This window comes from Neodothiora populina (genome assembly GCF_041146345.1).
Source record: "Neodothiora populina strain CPC 39397 chromosome Unknown canker_contig_1, whole genome shotgun sequence".
Classification (NCBI taxonomy): domain Eukaryota; kingdom Fungi; phylum Ascomycota; class Dothideomycetes; order Dothideales; family Dothioraceae; genus Neodothiora; species Neodothiora populina.
In genome coordinates this window covers 764274-787879 of record NW_027191419.1, presented here as the reverse complement: position 1 = coordinate 787879, position 23606 = coordinate 764274, and the positions used below count along the sequence as shown (strand labels likewise).

Here is a 23606-nt window from a genome sequence, read left to right as displayed (position 1 = left end):
GCCTTGCGTCCCCTTTCGAAGCCAAGGCACAGATGTAGTACCCTTACAGTCTTGAAAGAAGACCTAAGACCTTGGAGGAGTTTGCGGTCAAGCGGAACGTCTGTGATCTGAATGCACTTCAGACCCTCGACTGACAAATAATGTGCCTTGAATTCTTCCAAAGGCCTTTTCGACTTGGCAAGCGCCATCAAGATCAATTTGAAGTCTTGTGTCAATGAGCAGTTGCCATCACAAGACTTTGTTGTGCCAAACTGCTGCATCTCCCAGATCGAGCCCCACTGAAACTCGAGGATACCCACACCAGTCTCCACTCTGAACTTTTGCATTGTCCTGGAATGTCTCTCTACTTCTTCCACTGAAAGTCCCCATGACCCCAGCTCAAGTTTTCTTACATTCGTCAGACTCTTGAAGGAGTCACTCATGATTTGTTGATGTTTGCTCTCCTTTGTAAAGTCCAACTGATTTAGCAAGCGACGATGTAAATTCTCCCGTTGTGAAAATGTCAACATTGACGATCTTGTTCTGGTCCACGGGGTCTGACGCATATTTTCTCTCGACAAGGAAGGAAATGCTTCTTCAATCTCCCGAGATTGAAGATGAGGATAGAATTGTATTGATCTCAGACTTTCACGGAAATGCGCGTTCTCACTGATAGCTATCAATGTTGTCAAGCTCTCCTCGATCGTGAAATACACATTCCGCCTCAGACGTTCTATGAAGGTCTTGCTGGAGACGTGGCACAGGTATCGGCATGACAAACGAATTGAACACAGACCATTACCATCAAGGTGATAAATAATTGACTCGATGACTTCAGGAGGTAACGTCTCGAAAGAGCTAGTCTTCATTCCGATCTATAGCTTTTGGCTTGATATAGTACAGGTGACTCTTTCGTTAAGAGAAGAATCAAAGAAAAGGGCAACGATGGTATCATTAATATAAGATCATATAAACCTCCTTTACGGCACGTGGCGGGGGATCTCGGTGCCAAGATAATCGTTTCTTTTTATTGATTGCGATATGTGATAGCACGATGGACGCATTGGGTGTAAGTTCTTGCGCTTTCTGCTGCACAGAAAGCTAACGTTGATAGTAATATATGCTTAAGGAATGAAGAGTTCTGCTTGCTTATCACGGGTAGGTGAGGACAGCAACCAGCTCCCAGCTAATTAGATGCTGAGATCTCGCGGGCCCTTCGGGGCTAGACACTGACCCTATCGAAACATACAATGTATATGTTCCCTAATATTGAGGGGAACGAGCACATACGGCCACAGGCAGCTGAGAACTGGGCATCCCGTCCGCTCTGCCAGACATAAGCAGTTGACCGGCTGATTAGTACTACGGTGGGTGACCACGTGGGAATCCCAGCTGCTGTATGTTTTGTTTTTTGTTTCGCCATTCACCTTTTTGACCCCACCACAGAGGTGCTGAAGACCGGAAAATGTACGGGAGTATTTGTCGATTGGAAGCTATGTTATTGCAGATTGTTACACTATAACAGCTTGCTGCAGGGCAATCACAGGAGAGTCGGAATCGCTGCAGAGTCTCGGATGTAACACCATCTGGATATTCAGCATCATCCGGGAGCAGATCCACATTGACGCCGAGTGAATAGCTTGTCATGGACCAAGCATCCTCCATGCGACGAATGCTGTTTCGTATTTACTACGAAGATGTCGGGTTTTGTGGACGCGGTCAAATTGATATATTGCGCCGCTCGGGCATACCGGACTTACGCGGTGATCATGAAACATGTGTTTGCCTCATTCGGCTCCCCAAAGCAAGTAAGCTTAGGATTGCTCAAGGTAACACAACCTTAAGGTAGTTCCATGAGTATATAAGTATCGGATAAGAGCTTCATCAAGTCCTCGTCATGTCATCTTCAGCACACCCTCAATTCTATTCTGTTAAGAATCCGACGCAGCATAACACACCATGGCGAGCTTCTGGTTGTACAAGTTCCCCAAGTCTCAGTTCCTCGAGTCAATTCCAGTCCAGACTTCATCGTTCGTAAGTCAGACCGTGATAGTCACAGGCAGTAACACTGGTCTTGGTTTCGAAGCAGCGCGTCAGATAGCTCACTTGGGTGCGTCCAAGCTGATCCTAGCATGCCGTACAGTGGCTACAGCAGAAGCTGCAGCAGCCAAGATAGCAGCCGACCTTGGAGACAAAGCATCCAAAACCGAGATTGAGGTCTGGAAGCTCGACATTTCAAGCTTCAGTTCCGTCAAGGCGTTCGCGGACCGCGCCAAGGGGCTTGACAGGCTCGACGCAGTGCTTCAGAATGCAGGAGCAATCAATCCGAAGTTTGAAATCTTGGACGAGAGCGGCGAAGAGAGTAACTTGATGACTTTGGTCACTGGTCCAGTGCTATTTGGTCTCTTGTTGCTACCAATATTGAGGGCTAGTGCTAAGAAGACTGGGAGCAGAGGAAGACTCGCCTATGTGGGAAGCGACACACATTACATTGCGCAGGCAAAGGAGAGTCAAGTTGCAGATCGACCTCTTTTCGATGCCATGAATGATCCAAAAATCGCAAACATGGGCAACAGGTACGTGCAATGGCGACGATAGCCTAGGATCATAACAGATACAGATTGCTGACTCGAATAGGTACATGACGTCAAAGCTGTTGCTATACTTGGCTGTCAAGGAAATAGCAGCTCGTAGTCCGCTCTCTGAAGACTCCAATGTCATCATAACTGTCCTGACCCCCGGTCTCTGCTGGAGCGATTTGCAGAGGAACGCATCTTGTGAGTGATCCTGAAAGCATGCGCATGCAGTATGCGAGAATACTGACATAGTCGATATAGGGGCCGAAAGGATCTTCATGACCGGCATGTTGACTGTTATAGCTCGAAAGACAGAAGTGGGAGGTCGAACCCTCGTACACGGCGTCACGCAAGACCTTGGACCAGAGGCTCATGGAAACTTCCTCATGGATTGCAAGATTGGAGAGTAAGTCGTTCTTACCATGATCGTTCGGCTTGTACTGACATAATTCCAGCGAGCCCGACCTCAGTCTACAGAAGCGCGTTGCAGACGAAATCTTCCCACTGATGGAGAAGACAGAGCCGGGTGTGACTTCGTGTCTCAATGCGAAGGCTTGAAGACCAGATCGAGTCGTAGTCGGTTCGATTCTCTTTGCAGCGTAGTGGTTATGGTTTCTTTTTTTCAATGTAGTTGATGGCGCTGCTTTGAACCTTTGCGGCAGTATGAACATGTCCTTACCCTGAGGCACGCGGTTTTACGACTATTGTGTAGTTGATCGATTGAATGATATTCTGTGATTCGCTCGACATCAATGTCGCTCACAGGCCTGAAGCTTGATGATCGTAGCTTTGAGCCGCTCGCTCAAAAGTCCAGTACCAGTCCAGGAGCCACTTCTTCCAAGTCTTTGGTGATGAGAAACGGTCGATCGTCGTCCATGTCACCATCGTCCACAACATGACCTTCTTCCGTTTTGCGCTCCTTCTGAACCTCGGTGGCCCGCGCCACCGCTTCTCTCACGAATAGATCCATGTACCGAGCCATGAGCGAGTTGGCGTCCTTTGAAATCTTCACTTCCTTGTCTTCGAAGCACTCGTATAGTAAACGAGTTAACAAGAGGCCCGGAAGTAGTGGGACTTCGTCCTCGTCTGTGCCAATCTTCGAAACATCATTCTCACCCTCATGGGCATTTGTCGTCGTTTCTTCTCGACCACTATCAATTTCATCGAGAGCGATTGGTGAGGACTCGCGAGTCGGTGAAGCTAAAGATGAATCTGGAGATAAAGACGGAAGACGCGCCAATCCTTTTCCTTTATTCGTTGCCTTGGCCGTCGTCCTCGCAATCTTCGGCGGCGGCGCAGCTTTTTGAGTAATAGCTTTAGTCGGCAGTGGTCTCTGTGCCGCGTCATCGAAATTGAAATCGTCGTCGTCGTCCGAGGATATCATATCAATATCGTGTAGATCAGCAGCCCGTTTGAAGCCAGACATGCTTGCGGTCTTTCCCTTGGTTGTAGACGCTTTGCCACCCTGAGTTGTTGATGGTCCCGATCGGTCCGAGGTTGCTGAGACCGATCTCGTTGCTTCACTTGGGTTTGCGCGATTTGCCCTTATACTTGCTGCAGGCCGAGAAGTGGCGCGTGCTGCTGCTGAAGAAGATCCAGGATTTGAATCTGATGAGATGACTCGAGCGGGCGGTTTGAACGCTTTCTTGGATGCTTGTGTTGCTCCTGGCAGAGAAGGAATGCGCTGGGGAGGCGGCATCTTATATGTTGATGGAAGAACAAGCCGTTGCTCGGGCTCAGGTCATAGAATAACTATGCGTTGATGCTGGATGCCTACCTTACTCTTTATTCTGATCAGAGAAGTTGCGATAAGCGCAACGATAAGCTGCCAGGTGACGTGCTGCGCATTCGAAACATGTCGCGTTCATGATGGTCAACAGATCTACGTTCAACATGGTAACATTATAGACATGCAAAAGTTGCATTTACCTTCCTAAGCCCCTGTCGTACAGTTTTCACAATCGAGAGCTAAATGTACGAGGAAGCAGGTCCCCATACTAATTACGATACTATCTTCCGGTTTCTGATCACGAAAATGCAACGAAGACACAGCAGCCAGCCCCCACAATGTAACTTATATATACATTTCTCCAGCAAGTTTGACATACAACCGTCTATCCCGAATTCACAGATTTGGTAAGCTTCGATAGTATAACGGTTAGTACGGAGGTCTCATATTATATGACTTGGTCTCAGACCAGGAAATCCTTAGATCTGAGTTCGATTCTCAGTCGAAGCATACTTCTTTTGTCAATCTTGCGGTCATCACGGTGGGAGCTAGCCATCAGCCTGAATTGTGTTTTTGTGGTCACTTAGGCTATATGAACAGTCTAATTTCATCTATGATGGTTGAGCTCTGTTTTGTAAGTATTGTTGGTAAGAAATGGAAGTACAAGGGAACGAAAGAAAACAACCCATAGATACACGAGGGGCCAGGCCGGGAGCATCAAGGTGCGCTTCACAACTACGCCGCAGAGCATCACATACACTATACAATTCAGCAACGATGATCGATTCAAAACCACGGAGGTCACGTCAATCGAATAGGTTAACAATACAACAAGAAAGGTGGTTTTTGTGGGTTGCTCGTAAAGAGCGTCTTTTTGATTTTCGTCATCTATGGTAATGGTATCTCGTATGCCAAAGCAATACTTCCTAATATGAATGCCGTCATTATGCTTGATTATCATTTCCTCCAACTCCTGTGCCTCATTCCCGCGAGCGAATCGCTATTTCCTAGAACAGTGCCTACTCAAGCGAGATTCTCTTGACATTGACATATTCCTCCTCTTCCTCTTCTTGCAGGATCTTGGGCACAACGACTCTCAGGACTCCGTCCTCGAGCTTGGCCGAAATTCCTTCTTCGTCGATCTTGACGCCCTCCTCTAGCTTTATTTCTCTCTCGAATGCGCCAACTTTCCTCTCGTCGAGAGCTAATGCGTCCATCATCTCCTCGTCGACTCCAGGACGGGTCACTACACCAGATACGGTCACGCTATTGCGCGGCGATGAGTAGGTAATGCTGAGGTCGGGCTTCTTCGCTCCAGGCAGAGAGAGATGCAAAATGTATGCTTCGACCGTGTCAAAAAGGTCAAGCTCGGGATGGAACATGCCATCGTTGTCGGTGTTGCGCGTGGTGGGAACGACATTGTCGGCGGTGTTGTTGTTGTATGCAGCACCAAAGAGGTTGGGTGCGAGCGCTGATGCGAGAGCGTTCAAGTCGAAAGGGAAGGCGGCACCGAATGGAGACCCTCCTGGAGGACCTCTGTGGCGGTCGTGAGGACCGTGAGGTCCGTGATGGGACCCTCCTCTCCATCCAGATCTACCTCCACGATGTCCACGACCGTGTGGTCCAGGACTGCCGTGGCGATGGTTAGGAGGACCAGGGCCGTGCCCGCCTCTCATACCATGCCTGCCTCCACGGCCACCACATCTACCTCCACGGCCGTGGTGCTCATGCGGACCATGCCCAGGGTGATGAGGCTCGGTTGGTGGGCTAGATGGCGGCGGTGGAGTAGGGGCACGCGAGGGTGGGTCTTCCGTGTCGTGCGGTGGTGGTGGAGGCATACCCTTTTCGTCTCCGGAGCCATGATGCCCTGGTGGAGGAGGTGGTGGAGTGTGAGATCCTCCACGATGTTCATGGGGGTGACGATGACCTGCGCCTTCATCTCGGTCGTGCTCGGGTGGTGGTGGAGTGCGGCCTCGAGGCCCACCATGGCGGCCTCTGTGAGGCATTGGACTCATAGGTCCCCAAGGGAAGTTGTTCGCGAATGCAGCAAGCGCTTCAGGACCCTGGGGTGGAGGTGGTGGTGGTGGTGCACTGCCTGCAGCAGCGAAAGGAGCATTCACTGCCCCTGGGTTCTGTTGCATACTTGCAACGAAGTCCCAAAATGGGTGATTGGAATAGTTGGTATCTCGAATGTTGGACATGATTGTTTTGTTTCTGTGTGATGTGTGATGATTGAAAGATGAAATCGGGGAACACAGACGACTATGGAAAGGTCTTATACTACCCACCTCGCCTTAGGCAACACAATAACGACGACTTGTCGCAACGAACTATGCACCGATGACCGACATGTGGGAAGCATCCAGAAGACGCGAGGAAGACGTACCTGGCGGGGAAGTAGGTAGCAGTGAGCCACGCGTACCAATAGATTCGTCAGTGAGCACGTATCTTCACTAAACCTACATTTCGCCACTAGAGCTTGCAATCTGTCTGTATGCTGCCACCTGTATTGTCATTGGCTGCATTATGCAGCTTGCTTCTAGGGTTCTGAGTAATACAGCTATCTGATGACTCAACTTCAGGTTGTGACATCGATTTACGGCGCGGCCGACATGGTGGAGGTCTCGAACACCAAGATCTGTGGCGTATGAAGTCGGGGGTTCGGAAGGTCGCCGCCGTGAATCGCCACTCTTTGTGATCTCTGCGCCACATGTCAGAAATTGCGTCGTGGCTGTGCGATTGGCTCAAATGTCAACTCAAGTGTGTGAACTGTAGATTCGACAAAGGTTGTTTCGACTGCATCTCTGTTGGACTTCATTGCCTATTTTGGGTGTCGCTTGTGGAGAGCTTACTTTACTGTAAATCATTGAGCGTTGTGTCATTTGGGGAGACTCGTGGCACAGAACTTTGATTGCCGTAAGCTCGAGGGCGACCCTGGCCTTCAGACTTGCATTGTGGATCACAACCATGCTCTGACTTTTTCGTGGCCTTTATGATGTGCGGTGATCCATAGTGATGTGTGTCGATGTGTATGATGTTTCCTCGCTGTAGATCCTCAAGTCGCTCGTTATTCCTGTTGCGGTGTCGCAATATAATAGAAATCACGAGTAGTCGAATGTCGGTCTGCACTATCCTATCTAATCCGAGCGGCGATGTCACGGATTAGTGACAAAACAGCTGTTTCCGGCCAACAAGACTAATTATGATCAAAACCGCGCAACGTTGCTCCTTCCTATTTCCATTTTAGCAACTCGCTATAACTCCGTAACAAATGCAGGCACGGGCGTACCTCAATATCGAGCAAACACTATGGCCAAATTGATGTTCGTCTGGTGCTAATGTAGACCATGTGCTCGCTAACGGAAAGTGGGTAACCCACTTCTGCTTTGCTTACATTCGGATGAAGGGGAGACACTAAAAGCAAACAAGAAAAATGGGTTACACCGTATGATATTTACTGATGGCACCGTGACAAGCTGCTATTCTACCGAGGGTGTGTACGGAGCTTACACCGCCTCCACGTAGCCCCTCATAACTCGCATGCGAGAGAGGGTGTGGACTGGTGCAGCTCCTTCAGTGTTTCCTCTGAGCATAACCCATGCTCCATTGATCAGCAAGTCAGTCTGCTGCACAGCGGTCGGCGCGTGTATTCACTTAAAAACAGGAGGAAAGACGCAACGTGTAGCAATAATAGTAATTTATGCGTATGCGAAGAGCTAGAAACATTGGTATCAAGCGTAAAAAGTTATCCGCCCCAGTACGATTCCCGTAAAGCCAATCCGTCTACTTGTGAGGAGTCCATTCATCTATAAACTCCGACAAGCAATAATAAGTATACCCCCGAACGCCGCGCCGAATGATAAGAACGAGGGAAATTAATGTGATCCGATCCCCACTATCGTAAAGGTGGGAATGGGGAGATAGGGCATCACTGCAATGTCGATGCAACGCTTTACGCGAGACCAAAGAAGGTACGATTGGTGGACCGACAATGCTAGTCATCGGCCTGTGTAGTGAAAGGAAGCGCTAAAACGCAGCATGTTAATCGTGTAAAGTGAGCGCATGGGTATCAATTGAGTATTTCCTCCGTCGACAAAGGAGGAATGGGAGTTGCGAGCCCCTTAAAAAGTACTCCACTGGGAGTAGCCGAAGCTCTGAGCGACGCTGCCGGCAACGTTTTGTTGGTTCTGCTCGTCAGAATCCCTGAGAATGGGAACGCCGACAGGCATGGTGGTCGTCTCTGAGCTGCCCTTGCTAGTGACGCTGTTTGTACGAGACGTCCTGCTCATGCGCCAGGTGCGGTAGTCCGAGTAGCAAGAATCGCAAGCGCGTTGAGGGGTGCCCTCAGGGTGGAAGCGTGCCTCTTGATCCAGAGGGACAGCGTGAGGAGTGTGGGAGCTGCAGTATATGTTTCCACAACGGCGGCAATGATGGCGCCGCGCGAAGAAGGTGAAAGGCTGAGCACAAGACGGAGAGGTGCAGGTGCCGGTGCTAGAGTCAGGCTGTATCAAAGGTGTCAGCGGGATTGTGCATTGGATGAAATAATTGCATAATCAACAAGGAAGGAAGTTGTGACACATAGGCAACTTTTAGGGAAGTCGCAGGTGACCGAACACCTTGATGGCGTGCTCTCGCGTCACCTGCCCCAAACCAAGATCGACATTGATGGGTACGCGCAAATAAAAAGGACAAGATCCCCTGGCCCTTTCGACATTGCGGATGATCCTGGGAGAGAAGGAGAAAGTAAACGATATTATAAGTACTGACCTTCCAATGATTTCTCGTAGGTGCTCCGGTCACAGCGCCGAGCGCATCGTCGTTCCACTCGTCAGTGACGACTCTCGAAATGCTGCCCTGGCCCCAGGGAGCAAAGGATCTCTCGCTTCCCTCGTCTGGGCTGAGTGGAGGCGAGCTCGGTAGGTTGAACTTGATCGGGTTGCTGGCATTGCTGTCGACGCTGTTGTTCGCACTACGCGGTGGGGTGATGGACGACTGACGAGAGACGCTGATCTCGGTCGGACGGTAGACAGCAGGGATATAGAGCGGCTGCTTAGGTTGGCGCACCTGGCGCGCATGAAGGTATGAAGAGTGATTCGAAGGCGAAACGTTATTTGAAGGAGGAGTAGAGTTCTGCTGGTAGGTTGATTGACCGAAGTGGGGGGGAGAATTGATGGTTTGCGGCAGGACGGCAGCCATGTTTGCAGGTTGATAATGATGCTGATGTTGTTTTCGTAAGGATATCTCGGGTCTCGTTATGCGCCTGTGTGATCTACAGGAACAGCATCAAAGAGAGGAAATGATGAGATGTAGTGGTGGGTCGAGGTGGGTTAAAATGAGTAGAGAACAAAGGCGTCGCTGGAACCGCCTTCTTCTTCTAGAAAGGCGAATGGAATGAAGAACAGGTACGCGGTCAAGGCAGCAAGCGAACTAGAACGAGATAGTCGGTCTACGATCGCAAGGCAAGGCAGGGGCAGTATTATTTAGGAGGTCGCTGTCAGGCGTGGTGCGACGGGGGTCTGACGGGAAGAATATATGGTATGCGAGATAAGGACTTCGCAGTTGACCAACCAGGCGCGTGGAGAGACTAGCAGTTCCCGGAACTCAACTAGATCAACGTCGCATGTGTTATCTTGGGTATATTTGGAGTCGCGGGGACGAGATGAAGAGCACACGATCAATTTCTTGACACGACGACACCTGGTTGGGGAGGGCGAGGGCCCTATATGAGAGTTGAAGGCAGAGTGATGGAGCGGCGGGATTTAGAGTTGGACTAAACTAGCACCAAATGATGAGAGACCCTGGACCCGTCGTATCGTGTCGCGCGACCAAATGCCGTCTGTGAGTTCCTGCGGACAGACACTCGGGCCATTCACCGCTCGCTCGATATGACCCTCCACTTATGTTACCTTCATTTCGCGACACATGGGCTCGTTAGTCAGTGCGGGCTACAGTGAACCGAACCGCATCTCCCTGTCACTGTCGCTGTCACTCCCACAACTCCGCATTTCCTCATCTGCTCGTCATGAGCCGTCGGTGTCGCTGCTCCCTTTGTCTTGATATTATCGCACTGTCCGATCAGCGTCTCTGCACCATCTGGGTTAACCTACCCAGATCGTAGATTGCCGTGTTTTTGCCTGCTGCTTTTTATCCTTGGCCTCGTTCTTTGCTTCTGCGATCGACATAGTGCAGCATCATGGTGCATCCCGCTATTCCACTTCCGGACAGCAATAGATAAGAAACAAAGCGTTGCTATTGGTCGAGGGTCTTTGTCGGTCATCACTGACTCGATGGAGCCGTTTCTTCGCGCTCTGACCCGGCTTTGACACATAGAATGTCTCTCTCATGGCTGGTTGCAGTTCAACGTTCCGTTTAGCAAATAGCCCTGCTTACCTGCTCTCGCGAGCATAGACTGCAAAACGGATCCGACTCGCCGGACCGAGTCTGGAGATCTTGGCCCTCACTCTTCCGAACTTCCACCACGAGGGTCCAGATGGCCGCCGAGCCCTCGTGGCAATTCCCCCAGACATAATCCGACAAATGCCCTGACCAATAAATCGTCTCTGTTGATGCTTACGATACTATTTCAGGACTAGCCAATACCGACAAATAATCCGATTGGTATGGTGGCTACAAGTGCTTCTTTCCGCTCCTGCGCCAAAACCTCCGCTCGTCGTGCCTTCTACCGATCAGGCATCTTGCTTCCGGACACTGCCACTCGGACGCTTCCCATGGGGCTACTCACACAGCACACAGCACATGGCTAGACAGTCGGTATGGAGTGTCTTTCGAAGAAGGAGGTCACGCGGACAGCTCGAACCTCTCAAGTGATAGTCCACTATGAAGGGGGTACTTGCACTTGTCTTGTCGATAAATTAATTATTGGATCACAGCGTTGTGGTGAATTGACCATGACTCCACGTGCTTGCACCACAACATGCTGTGCCGCACGACAGGACTTACAGTACACCGTTCTACTGCGACTTCATTGGGCTGGCTGTGTGGCCTCATGTACCACAAGCCAACGATTTCTGTACTGTCTCGTCTGACTCTTAACGGTGGACCGTAGTATCGAATGCTGCTAAGATAGTCATATAGCTTCCAAAGAGCCACTACAGCAAGCAGTACGGAGTATTGTTGGTATTGTTATTCTGATGTTTCAGCAAGTAAACCAGCTGGTTTTGCAACCTGCTGTACCTCCTCTTCCTTTTATGCGTCACATGCCGACATTGTCTCTTAACGCGGCAGGTATGCGTACTCGGCTCCTTTGTCTGGTGTCTCACTCTTGGTGCCACAGCATCCTACGACATCAAGGCGGGCCATGACAAAAGAGTTAGACTGTTGTGGGTGGCAGACAGTACACTAGGATACTGGTGTGTACTGTATTCCTCAGCAACGAATGCTGTGGAATTGTGGGCCAGCAGTACGCATACCGACAACGGGTCTGGTCCAAGTCAGACCCCTTGATCGATTTGATTCCGGCATATGCGGAGAGCCCCCCAGTTGCTACCATAGTTGAGTCCAGAACACTGATCCGCAAACTGATTGATTCTGACTTCCTCCTAGCAAGATTGCGTATGTCAATGGCCTCATACGAGCCGAATAATCAGTCCGTGATGGTACTGGTGCGTCAGTCCATGTTTGCTTTTGACACTAGCAGTAGTAATCATCTCCAAGGCCAGAGCAATCCTCGGTAACATTGCCTACACGTGAGTTCTAAACATTACATGGTGTCAAAGAATCGTACGTTGGCAAAGACATCATTGCCGCTGCTTCTGCATAAGCAAGCCTTCCAGGAACAAGGTGTCAGCCAGGAAGAATCACGCTCTGGCTGCGTTCGATTACCAGCCAGCTTGACGTGCTCTTGAGCTATAAGCATCGCTTCCGCCCAGCAAGTCGGGCACGGCGCGCGAAGGCGACTCGGCGCAGGTCAAATCTTGCTATACATCTGTAGACCCTCAGGGCCGGATATGGGGTAACAATCCACAAAGCTTGTGGATCCTCAACACGAGTTTTCTGCTGTCAGCGAGTGGTTCCAATTACTCAATAGTCAACCATCTCGCTTCAGTATACTGTTCTTGCAGGTAAAAGCGGACGTGGGGTACCTTCTTGCTTACCCATCATGTTGATCCGGTAGTGAGACCAGCCTCGGAGATCATCAAGTCGCGTGGCAACATGTGCATCAACACAGTTTGAGCGTGCTCACGTACTGTATAGCACGACTTGTGCTCGTGCAACGTGGTCAGACTGGCCAAGAAGGACAACTGGGGCTTCGACCTTAGCAGTGGAAATCAATCTATATGGCGCATCACACTCGGTGAATCTATCAGGTCAGCAGCCATTGATCGACTTACATAATTGGTGCCCCGTGAAGCAGAGTCTCAATCTCCGAATAGCAAGTAAACGCCGACATCTTTAGAGACAGCAAGGCCATTGTCTAGCACTAACTCAGAAGTCGGTATGTTCCTCATGGGAAATGGAAATGCAATTATCGGCAGAACAAACAATAGCCTTTCACTACAGTACACGACTCACGTGAACAACCGCGGAGTTTAGGACGCAGTCTTTGCGTTGACCGAACTCCATTCGATAGTTCGGCAAGATTAGAAGGTAAGGTAAGGTAAGGTGAGGTACGTACTCCATAATAGAATAACCCGGCGTCGACCGCCAGTCGTCATAATTCGCAACAACTACGAATCTGGGAGCAACTTGAGGAACGTTAAACACACTGAAACCAATAGAACAAGAAATTTCGACTCGTCAGACCTATAACCTCAAGCTTGCACGGTTGGTGCATGTCCGTAATTTGGCTCGGGCCGGAGAAAGCCCTTCTCGAATAAGCAAGGAAGAAACCTCGGTTGCGTCAAAAGCTTGAGGTGGTTGGGAGAGACGGCCAGTGAGAGGTAGGTACTGTATGCGCGAGCGTTACGACCCGCCACCGCCATTTACCGAGTAGTGTCTGATGACAAGTCCGAGACAACGGCGTTTTGGCTACGGGATCTCGGCTGATCTACCTCCGCTGCATTAAGATTTCTATACTCTCTAATTTGCGCTGGTCGATATCTATTCTCTTCTTGGTGTAGTTGGTTATCGCGTCCGACTGTAATTGAAAGTCGTCTCTTGGTTCACCAGAGATTCGTATGCCATCGGAAGGTCCCTGGTTCGATTCCGGGAGAGGAGATTTTTTGGTCTTTTGTCTCGTTTGAGATCTGTCCTGATCATCTTCGCATATAACCATGCTAGGCAATTGGGCTCCATTGATGTTGTCTTCCTACCCAACCTACGTGATACTGCAACGATACCCAATAAATCAGACACGCGACATCTGGGGACTTCGTTCTTTGCCCCATCGTTTGAGATGATCGTGTCGAAGCGACACCGATACTGTTCATGCACCCCGGACAGACTGGTAGTCGGACCAGACGTGCCGGTGCCGACAGTCTGTAGATGCAACCCCTTCGAGACCCACTCGCTTGTTAGCTGCATAATGTCGAGGTCAAACGGCGGACGGAAACTTGCATAGTAGAGTACGGATGTATGCATGCATACCCGCGTGCACTCGAAGGCAAGGACATAGCCTCGCGACGCGAGTCACCGCTCTGTTGTTGCCCGTTCTATTGTTGCAAAACCGCGATCTAAGGTCCAAGTAGTCAAAAACCGTTATGCAGGCTGCGGTGCAACGTAACCAATGATTCAAATGAAATCCTTCTCATCTCCAACCAATGGTGTTACTCCCCCCACACGAGCAAAAGCCTCTATCAGGAACTTCACCTGATGTATGGAAACCCCCTTTTCCCGTGCGTTCTCTTCGCTTTGCATCTCCAATGTCGACAATCGATCAGTCATGATGATTCACTTCATTTGTCAATCCCACTACGTGCACGATGGATCTACCTGGCTTCTCCATGCAATGTGTCGTATCTCCGTCGGAGAAAGTAAACACTCGTGCCAGTCCGGAGAAAGCAAAAAGGAAACAGACCAGCAAGTGCTAATTTGCTTCCCACCGCCTTAATATGCGAAGCTAAAGTTATAATCAGAGAGCACTGTGGAGGGAGAGAGCAATGATGCAGTGATGTGCAGACTCATCTACGCATTACCCTGAGATTTTTTTAGGGGCTCCGCGATATGCGATGGCGTCTCCACAGATCTTCAAACGATACGTCCACGTACAGTAGATGATCTGATAAACGTGCTCTCGAGACCGTAGTTCGCTGTGCCATCAAAGCACGACGACCCCTGTTCATTGGGGCTATGTCATAGCGAAGCCTATACTCCGTCCTACAAGGCTGTGACAGCGTATCGCAATAAAACCTCTTGGTTGCTATCGCTTCTAGACTTCGCTTCCCTGACACGAAACGCGTGGCCCGCAGGACCTACTGTAGTTGCGAGACCAATGCAGATCCAAGACTTTGGGCGGAGGTAATGTCCCGTTCAGCGTGGGTCAGTGTTGCAATGCCCAAGTAGGTAAACAGGTTTGCGTTACGTGGTAACGTGACATCTGCCCAGAATGAGTCAAAATGTCAGATGCGAGCAGAATAGCGTATCACAGTATCGAGGGTCATGTTCTTCTGTAAATACAGGATCATCTGCTCACCGCCAAAGTGTCTCACCCATGTATAGGCATTGCTAGTGATGCCGACATACAGTATAGATATGCTTTCCGAGCGATATCGGGCAAAATGATACGGGGGTGGGGGGACGATATGACCCCGTGGATATGTTTAGATATCAGGGCAATGAGCGTTATTGAAGCGGAGTGGACATGTTGATTGCTAATAATGTCAGAACCAAACACATATGAGATCGTCCTTGCATGTTGAATGCCATATCTCTTCGCGAGGCATCGAATCAGAAGGACGCAAAAGGAATGACATTGGGCTCAGGCTCATGACCTGCCTCGTTCCCAAGAAGTGAAGGACTCAAATTTCAAACGCAAATCACCAAACTCATCAAACTCATCACCGTGGTATCCCACCACGGTGTGGTCCGTTCTCCCAGGCATACCTCATCGCTGGTGTTGAAACTCGATTCCCTGAAGCCTTGCACCTTATCGCCGTTCTGCCTTAGGAGTGCGAAAGCTAGTTCTCCTACAACCATAATCAGATCACGGAGCTTCAATAGGAGAAAAGCAATGTCGTTCCTCTATCGTTCCAGTGGTCCTCAGAAAGGGCCCAGGCTTACGTGGTATGACTCGGGGTCTTTCATGAGGATTTCTCCTGGGCAACTTCCAGAGGCTACAAGATGGACATGAACTCGGAACTTTTTTAATTTCTGCTCCCTGACACCATAATGGTAAAGGTAGTTCGGCTCCGGTGTGGCGCTCTCGGAAGTTCCCCAAGTGACCCCCTCACAACATACCCCGAGTTCCACGTGAGAGGCACTAGATAAAGACCAATTAACGTAATCGCCATCAATGGCAGTTGGAGCTTATAAAGAAATCTAACGTTACCTGTGCTACTTGGTCCAAGAGCCCAAGCGTACGCATGACCTGCTTGACAGCATCAATTCCGCCATCAAGGTCAACAGCTCCTATGACAGCTTCAACCAAGTCCGAGACCAATCTCATGGTTGGCGGGACTGGGTTCATAGGATTGACGTTAAGTAGGTCAGCGAGACCAGAATCCCAGCCAAGCTGCGCAAGCCCTTCATTGCTCGCTATATCTTCGCGTATTTTGGTCCACTCCGCTGTTGCGATCAGAGGTCAGCCAAACAACGCCACAACGATCGGCTCCTGTTATGACTTACCCTTACTGTCACCCGAATTAAACCACTGCTCGCTCAGCACGTGATTGATAGCCGTATCACCGAGGATTGCCAGGCGCTTGTTGCCATGAGTAATCCGACGAACTCCTCCCTGGATTTGTCGAACGCTGATGACGCCCGAACCTGCAACTTGTAGCGCTTCCCAGCCCACACCCGGATCGCGGAGAGCATAGCCAATGATCGGCTCGAGACGAGCTACTTTAGCCATCGCAAATTGGTCCATAGCGCCGGACATTGCCTTTTGACAGGAGACGTGGTGTCGTAGAAAGGAAATACGATATGTTGTAAATGTATGAAGAAGGAACAAGAAACTGTGCGATTCGAATTGTCGTGTAGTTGTGACATCAACAACCGATAGGAATGCCATGTCATCTTATATGATTGCAAAGAGGAAGACTCACACGTGAGAAATGGAGAAGAGGACCCGATGACTGTCTGCTGAACCAGCATCATGGTGGGTCGATGAGCGGGCGGTGCAGCAGCAGCAGCAATCGACCAATCGTCTGCTATACCTACATCAAGCAAGATATTCCTACTGCAACGTCTACTACTACACAGTCATGTAACGATAGGTACCTTCCAGGTCAAATGCGCGTACGATGGGAACCGCTCAAGCAGTTGAAATGTCATCTTTTAGTTGGCAAGACACCTCATGCAGGACTCGTCCCACTCCTTATGACGTCTAGTAAGCTACCCATCTGGCTCAAGGATGTTGGCACCGCGTCGAATACTAACGTGAGTGTGAGTCTACAGAGGATGCTTAGATTATCCTCGATCCTGAGCCAAAGAGTACAATTCTACGGAAGGCATTTCAAAGACACATGGGATGCTTGGTGCAGGGTGAGTGGCGAGAACCTCCAGATTTTGAGCTCCGAACATCGGATCAAAATTTTCCTACCTATACCTCCTCGTCGTCGCAATGTCCACAATTGAAAGCAAAACCAGTGCCTCTTTCTTTATCCATTGATAACAAGTGGACAGGGTACAATTGATCGATTGTAGCGACCATGTTGTCGAAAGTGAGTTATAGCGCATAGGCCGCGCCAAGTCCAACGCCAAGCTGTCCCGCACCTTATATATTTCTCTGCAAAATCTCGAGTTTTCTTCTTCACTCTCCCAAACACCAGGTCAAGCCTGCGCATCACAGGATCGTAGTGGCAGGGACCTTTCAATGCGGTCGCGATGGTTACGATGATCAGTGACATCTATATGAAGGGTGTTCGATTGTCATGCCTACGCGCGCGCATTGCAAGGTCATCCTAGACTTTGTCGCCAACGCTTCTGGACCTTACGAAACTTACATTATCGAAATGGTATGTATCAGCATTGCCTTTGATTGAAACACACCCCCCTCCTGTTACAAGATGAAAACATTGCAAAATTCACAGACCTGTTCTGAATACTCGTGTTGATGCATTGCTTGGAGACCTTCTGATCACATTTCTCAAAATTCAACCATTTTTTTGATTACCTGCTGTATTATGCCATCGCAGACTTTGCTAACGCATTATATACAGATATTTGACATCGTTGCTGCTACACTATTATTGTACACGCATCTGCGTAATTCATTGTTTGGCTTTTGTATATAGCAATATAGCAATATTTATCAATGAACATCGTCGTTCTATCAAATTCTCCTTGTTCGATTCCTTGTCAATGAAGAACTCTTCAGTGTTATGTGAGAGCGCCCAATTCGTTATGCTTCTACTAACGGTCTCCTTGTTGATGTTGATGCGCATGCAGATAGGCCCATCAGAGGTGTTCTTGCAATGTTGATCTGCGTGTGTGTCTAGTCAAAAGTATTGATCAGACTGAGAGTGAGATTGTTCATCACAGCTGCACGATGTTTCGGCAAGGCAGATATATATCCTATATGTACACATACGTCCATTCATATTCAAGGCTGACTCAACTCTGCTTCTCTTCATCGACTTTACTCGCCCTCCTCTCGCGGCCCTTCTCACTCCAAGGGAAATGTAACACAGGCACCAGGAAGAAGGAATTACTCCTGTCCGCGATACCAGCCAGCATATTCCACCAAGCGATAAACGCAGCGATAATGCCACAGGCACCGCCCGCTCTGACCAAGCCCTCGTTCGGCGCCGTGACGCCTGCCGTGGTCGTAGTGTTGAGGTACGCGCAGCCGAGCATGAGAAAGGTGAGCCAGACGAAGAGGAAGAGCGAAGAGAAGGCTACTGTGGACCTGAGAGTCATGAGCCAGACCAGGAAGGTGAACTTTTGGTCGATGGCGTTAGTGGTGTTCTAGCGACGTCGAGTCAAATGTGATTGATGAGTGACGCTTACAATGAACCATCCGAAGATGTAAAAGCCGAGTGCGGTGTAGAACTCGACGTTCTCTCCACCATACGAGCTGATGATCTCGAATCCACCCGGCGTGAAAATGATGCCGAGGCCAATCCAGAATGCGCCATATGAGGGCAGCGCCCACCCACCGAAAGTGTTACCATATGCGATTTCCCTGCAACAAGAAACAAAATCATTGGACTCATTAGCGATGTTGGTGAGAAGATGTATAAACGGGACAAAGTAGAAAAGGATGACGGTAATCCGCCATTGCAATACAATTGAGACTATTGCCCGAGAACTTACCACATGCCAGCAAGGAATTGGATAAGTCCACCATAAGCATACGCAGGCCCAACGACAATACTCGGCGAGGCCAAACCCCTTGTGCCGAGATTGACAAGGCTGAGAACGAAAGTCGTCAATGCGAAGCCAGCAAGACCGAGGGGCGCGGGATTGGCAAGGCCATTGTTCGGAGGCTTATAAAGGCCAGGCTGGAATTCACCACCGAAGGCTGGCAGTCGTTCGCCGCCGGAGTCAAGTCTGGATAGGGGACCATACTGAGCAGCGGGCCACCAGCGAGGTCGTCCATGTTCGTCGTAACCTGCTGGCTCCATCTGGGAAGGTCGAAGTGTTCGTTGACCATCACTAGCAGTATCACTATGGCTGCCTCTATCGTCTCTGAGCATCTCGGGGGCCACGCTGGGTGGTGTCTGATTATGCGTAGTCATGTTGTATGCTCTGCTCATTCAACGCTACTGCAGGAAGTGACGGCAATGATGATCGAAGAAAGGCAACGCAGACATGAGCGGCAATATCACAGTAGACTTATAACATGCTGCAACTGCGGGGACATATTGTCGTCGGAGATGAAAGACCGACTTCATGACACCACGATCATGACTCTGTGCCGTGGATGCTGTAACTCTGGGTACATGTTCTACAAAGGACAGTGATTGGTTTTCTTCTTCGACGTCTGGGGTCTGTAGCACTGTCGATCGGCATCATCGCCATTAGGCATGATGATCAACAGACAAACGAAGATTTTCCGAGCCAAAATCGATTTATTGCTCTAAGCCATTACTCGCCGGTACAGCTGATGTATCCTGTTGGTGGAAATAGTCACCGAATGACGTGTCTAATGATCGTTAGACTTTGGCGGCATCTCAAGATGCGGAGAGATGGAGAACGTGGAGAAAGTAAGATGTGGGGGAGATCGTTTGCCAAGACGGCAGATGTGAATGATTCTGTTACGGATCAATCTGCATTATCTAGAATGTGTTGCTCACATTGCGTGAGTGTCCGTTTCTGAATTTCGGGGATGCAGCGAGAGCTAATGAGAAAGCCGATTCGTGCAACATACTGTATGCAGCTGAGCGCTCGAATCTGGGGCCTGCGTGTCAGAGGCAGCATCGACTGCATTCCGGTCCCCGGGATTGAGGCCTATTTGTGCAGATAGTATGATGCACCATCGATGGGAGAAATGCTCGGTCCAGGGGAACCGCTTCAGGACGCGCTCAAATTCATCGTAGTCCCGGATCTGCAGCTTCTCCGCGGTTTTCTTTAGGCCTTCAATGAACCATGCCGACACTGACTGTTGTCCAAAATCACTATGGGGCAGCACTCGCCACACGTCACTCACTTTCAGATCAGTTGTGCCAGACACGGCCGAGCCAACGAAGAGGACCCAGAGAAGTGATTCCAATTGAACGCCGTAATCAATCCAGAAACTCAATATCTCGTCGACCTGGACAAATCCTTCGAAGAGAACTCGCACAACAGCAATTTGGATGTTCTTCTGCAGCGGGGAGTGATATACTCTCGGAACCCTTGTTGGGAGGCAGGTCCAAGCATAAAGCTCCGCACAAAAGAGCACGGCATGTGTGGGTACGAACGGCCCCTCATACTGTGGACCACGTACCTTCGCAATCAATGCACTCAGCTGCCGTAATATTGCGTAGTATGGGCGCATGACTGTGGTCAAGTCAACATCGCTGGCCCATCTCTTGTCAAACATGAGACTGATACAGTGTAAACTGTTGAACATCGTGTAGCCCGTGTACCGATTGCAATGCTTGCTCAGGATAGTCGTCAATGTATCCAAGGTCAGCTGATGGGCTTGTTTAGTGAGGCCTTTAGGACCAGCGGTTCCTGTCTGCCGTGGATCGAAAGGTAACAAGGGTGCTTTCAACGTTACAGAAGCAAGCCGAAGATCTGTCCAACATAAGTCTATGAGTGGCAGTCCTTCCAGGGGAATACCGCATGTCTTTAGATCCGAGCGGCGGTTTAAAAGTGTGATAATTGCTTGCATGTGCGTTCTGGCTGAGCCGTAATCTTCTTCGTCGAGGTTTTCGCCAATCAATTGCGACATTAGATGAATGAGAAGGTCAGTGGCTCCATGATATTGGCTTGCTACTTCCCATCAGCTCGGTAACATCGCTGTGCGAGACATAATCGAGAAGTTACACGATGGCCTGATGAACGACAACATACCTGCGATTCCTTCACCAACAGCACGAATAGCTTGTCCTCGGTGATAGAGTCTAATGACGTTGTCCTGCTTTCCTGTAACAATAGCACGATTGCTCTGTCCAATTGCCAAAAGTACATGGAAGAGTCCCTCATGCTGGATAGCAAGATCCCAAAAAGACTTCAGCCATATTTGGTTCAACGAGTGAAGCCAAGGAACAGCTGTTTGCATACATTCACAGTAGTGAAAATACCAAAATACCAAATCGTCTGTGACAGCTTTACCTTCCACGGGTAATACGTCAAATGGATCTAGGCTGCGGCTTCCGACTTCATCCTGGATCAAGGTAGTAGGAACAGTTTGACGAGAACAGCCGGGGTTGTGCTCTGAAGCACGCAAGTGACCAGGGACTGAATCTGTAGATATCGCCCTTGAGTGATCTGTAATCTTGTTCTGATCGGGCTCATTCTCTTGATCATGTTTGCTCGGTGGGGAACGCAGCAGATGAGTTCGCCTCCAGTGTCGCTTCCCATGCCGCCTGAAGTAGTCGTGCATAACATGTTGTTTGATTTCGGTCAAGTCTTTCTTAGCATCTTGGTCACGGTCACTGAAGTAGTTGACAAACTTGAATCTCTCCTTTGGCGCGTTAGCCATGTTGATGAGTGCAATGAGCAGGAGTTACATTTGGCCGCATCCCACCTAGTTAAATCGAATATGAGCATATTAAGAATAATTGAAATTCATTGACCTGCCTGTAGTGGCCGTCTGTGATATATGTAGAAAGCATCTTCGTCGTCTATATGAAGCTCGTGATTGGTTCAACCATTCCCAGGATAGTATAGCGCCTGATATCGGAGTACATTGGGGCTATGCAACTTGCGAATTGGCAGACCCTCATCGAAGCGGATCCTGAATCCCGAGGACATACACTCGGTAAATTAGGAGAGGAACCGAAAGCGAAAGTCATGTAAGAAAAACAGCATTAAAGGCGTCCCTTCTTCAGCAAGTGTTTGTCAGCAGTGATATAAGTGACAGGATAACAAACGTTACGACACTTTAGCTCAGTCTGGGTGCCATTGACGACCAGATGATCATAAGTCACTCACGATTTGTTCGAATTGTACAGTGGAAGCATATTTCAGGGCGTCCAACAGAAATTGCGAGATAAAGATTGATGTTGGGCAGCAAGCGGTGGGTCCGAATTCTGGACCGGAACAGGTAAAAACTAAATGATTAATTACACAGAGTGGCATCTTTTGCCTTGCCTGTTGTCAGCCTACTCTTACGGTCCAAGTCACAGGTGCATACGCGTACTCTGCTCCGGATTATGCGGTGATAAGTTACACAGGCTGGACCTTGTGAAATGTTGAGTGTCAAGGTTGGAAGCTCAGCAGAGCAAGGCTTCGCTTCGAAGATATCTAGTTCTTTGTCTAGCAGTAGCGGATGGTGGCAGGATCGCGCTTGGTGGGTGTAGCTGTCCTTGTTAGGCCTTCCTTCAGTGACACAACGGTAGATTTACACATATCTGGGTGATTCTTTCTTGCATCTTCTAATACAGAGATATATGCGTCTCGGATCCTCTTGACATCACCATAAGTGACCTCTCGACCAGCGCCTACATCCCAGTACAGCTCGTCGGCTTCCAATATAACCCTTTTAAGACTGTCTCTTTCTGTGCGCAGACGAGTTGGCAGACCTTGCCCTCTCATCAATGCCAGAACACCCGCAATGACACTACCCACAGCCCCCAGGACGGCGATTGCAACATGCTGGTCAGCATTCAGGGCGCCGAGCACGATGAAAACAGCGGAAAGCAGAGTCTGGACAATGAGAAGGAACATGACCAATATGTCGTAAAGGTGATATTTCTTCCCCACGGCCCGCTTCTCCTGGCACATTTGACCATAGAAGCCATGCGCCGCTTCAAGACTACCAGGTGTATTTCCCTGGGCATCTGGAATTTTCATACCAATTAGCTCGTAGAAGTCATGTGGCTTGAGAGATTCCGAGTCTTGCGAGTCGCTCTCATCTCCGTTGATCTCATCGTAGTCATTGTATTGGGCCGAGCCATGACTTGTATGGACACTTCCAGTCGGACGGTACCGGTGAGGTGGACGAAACTCGTCGCGATAGGTGCTCGGAGATGGGTTCTGAAGTAGTGGATCCAGTTCTGAAGGTGACATGTCGGCGAAGTATCGATACGATCTTGGTCAACATCATTAATGATTTCGCAGGTCTTCTTATACGGCTACCATATATGCTATCAGTATCAGTGGGATCAGGCGACAAGTTGCCCCGCTGACTCGAATGATATGCAGCTGATCGTTTGATACCCCGAGGCTACAAGGCTCACAAGGTTGCAGGACTATGAAGAAGACATTGCTTCCCAAACTATACTCCAAGAACAGATGAGAAGTTTGTGACCATACTAGGCAAGAAGCAAGACATCAGGTGTATAGTCATACATAAGCATCTAGCAAAAGTCGATTTGGTCCCATCGCGCAAGAAACACAACAAGAAGCACCAAGTCAGTCTCTCCCTCAGTCACGAGGATGTTGCGACTTTGAGTGCAGTGTTTGACGTGAAGTGTGATACCTATTGGTCCCATGATCGGTTCAACGGGCGGGCGCATGTGCGATCGAAGAGAAACCCATATCGCTTGCAGAAGATCAGTGCGGCAAGAAATATTTTCTTGCCTTCGTCGCGTAACCTTAATTGCAGCATGATTCAGAGAGAAGTTCATTCATGTCTATGCAAATAAATAGGGCGTAGCACCTGCTTCTTG

The 23606-nt window shown here is 49.4% G+C and overlaps 6 protein-coding genes across 9 annotated transcripts; 1 reads left to right on the top strand and 5 right to left on the bottom strand.

Annotated features, from left to right (window-relative positions):
• Nucleotides 1-1938: 1938 nt before the first annotated feature.
• AAFC00_000225 (uncharacterized protein) lies at nt 1939-3113 on the top strand (the record flags this gene model as incomplete). The annotated part of the gene is made up of 4 exons (XM_069341630.1): nt 1939-2555; nt 2617-2756; nt 2817-2961; nt 3011-3113. The coding sequence occupies 4 exons, from the start codon at nt 1939-1941 to the stop codon at nt 3111-3113; spliced, it is 1005 nt and encodes a 334-aa protein (XP_069196441.1).
• A 244-nt stretch (nt 3114-3357) lies between these two features.
• AAFC00_000224 (uncharacterized protein) lies at nt 3358-4254 on the bottom strand (the record flags this gene model as incomplete). The annotated part of the gene is made up of 1 exon (XM_069341623.1): nt 3358-4254. The coding sequence occupies one exon, from the start codon at nt 4252-4254 to the stop codon at nt 3358-3360; it is 897 nt and encodes a 298-aa protein (XP_069196440.1).
• A 1049-nt stretch (nt 4255-5303) lies between these two features.
• Nucleotides 5304-6485, bottom strand: AAFC00_000223 (uncharacterized protein; the record flags this gene model as incomplete). Of its 2 annotated transcripts, none has more annotated exons than XM_069341612.1 (1): nt 5304-6485. In XM_069341612.1, one exon carries the CDS (start codon nt 6483-6485, stop codon nt 5304-5306), a length of 1182 nt encoding a protein of 393 aa, XP_069196438.1. The 2 variants fall into 2 exon arrangements, with proteins under 2 accessions (XP_069196438.1, XP_069196439.1); XM_069341613.1 differs by having other exon boundaries at nt 5304-5666.
• Nucleotides 6486-8405: 1920 nt separating this feature from the next.
• AAFC00_000222 (uncharacterized protein) lies at nt 8406-9480 on the bottom strand (the record flags this gene model as incomplete). The annotated part of the gene is made up of 2 exons (XM_069341600.1): nt 8406-8786; nt 9052-9480. 2 exons carry the CDS (start codon nt 9478-9480, stop codon nt 8406-8408), a joined length of 810 nt encoding a protein of 269 aa, XP_069196437.1.
• A 5879-nt stretch (nt 9481-15359) lies between these two features.
• AAFC00_000221 (uncharacterized protein) lies at nt 15360-16279 on the bottom strand (the record flags this gene model as incomplete). Of its 2 annotated transcripts, XM_069347727.1 has the most annotated exons (3): nt 15360-15368; nt 15731-15966; nt 16027-16279. In XM_069347727.1, the coding sequence occupies 3 exons, from the start codon at nt 16277-16279 to the stop codon at nt 15360-15362; spliced, it is 498 nt and encodes a 165-aa protein (XP_069196436.1). The 2 variants fall into 2 exon arrangements, with proteins under 2 accessions (XP_069196436.1, XP_069196435.1); XM_069341588.1 differs by lacking the exon at nt 15360-15368 and having other exon boundaries at nt 15692-15966.
• A 1676-nt stretch (nt 16280-17955) lies between these two features.
• AAFC00_000220 (uncharacterized protein) lies at nt 17956-19082 on the bottom strand (the record flags this gene model as incomplete). 2 transcript variants are annotated; one of them, XM_069347726.1, is made up of 3 exons in its annotated part: nt 17956-18282; nt 18352-18526; nt 18658-19082. In XM_069347726.1, the coding sequence occupies 3 exons, from the start codon at nt 19080-19082 to the stop codon at nt 17956-17958; spliced, it is 927 nt and encodes a 308-aa protein (XP_069196433.1). The 2 variants fall into 2 exon arrangements, with proteins under 2 accessions (XP_069196433.1, XP_069196434.1); XM_069341576.1 differs by having other exon boundaries at nt 18658-18968.
• Nucleotides 19083-23606: the final 4524 nt, after the last annotated feature.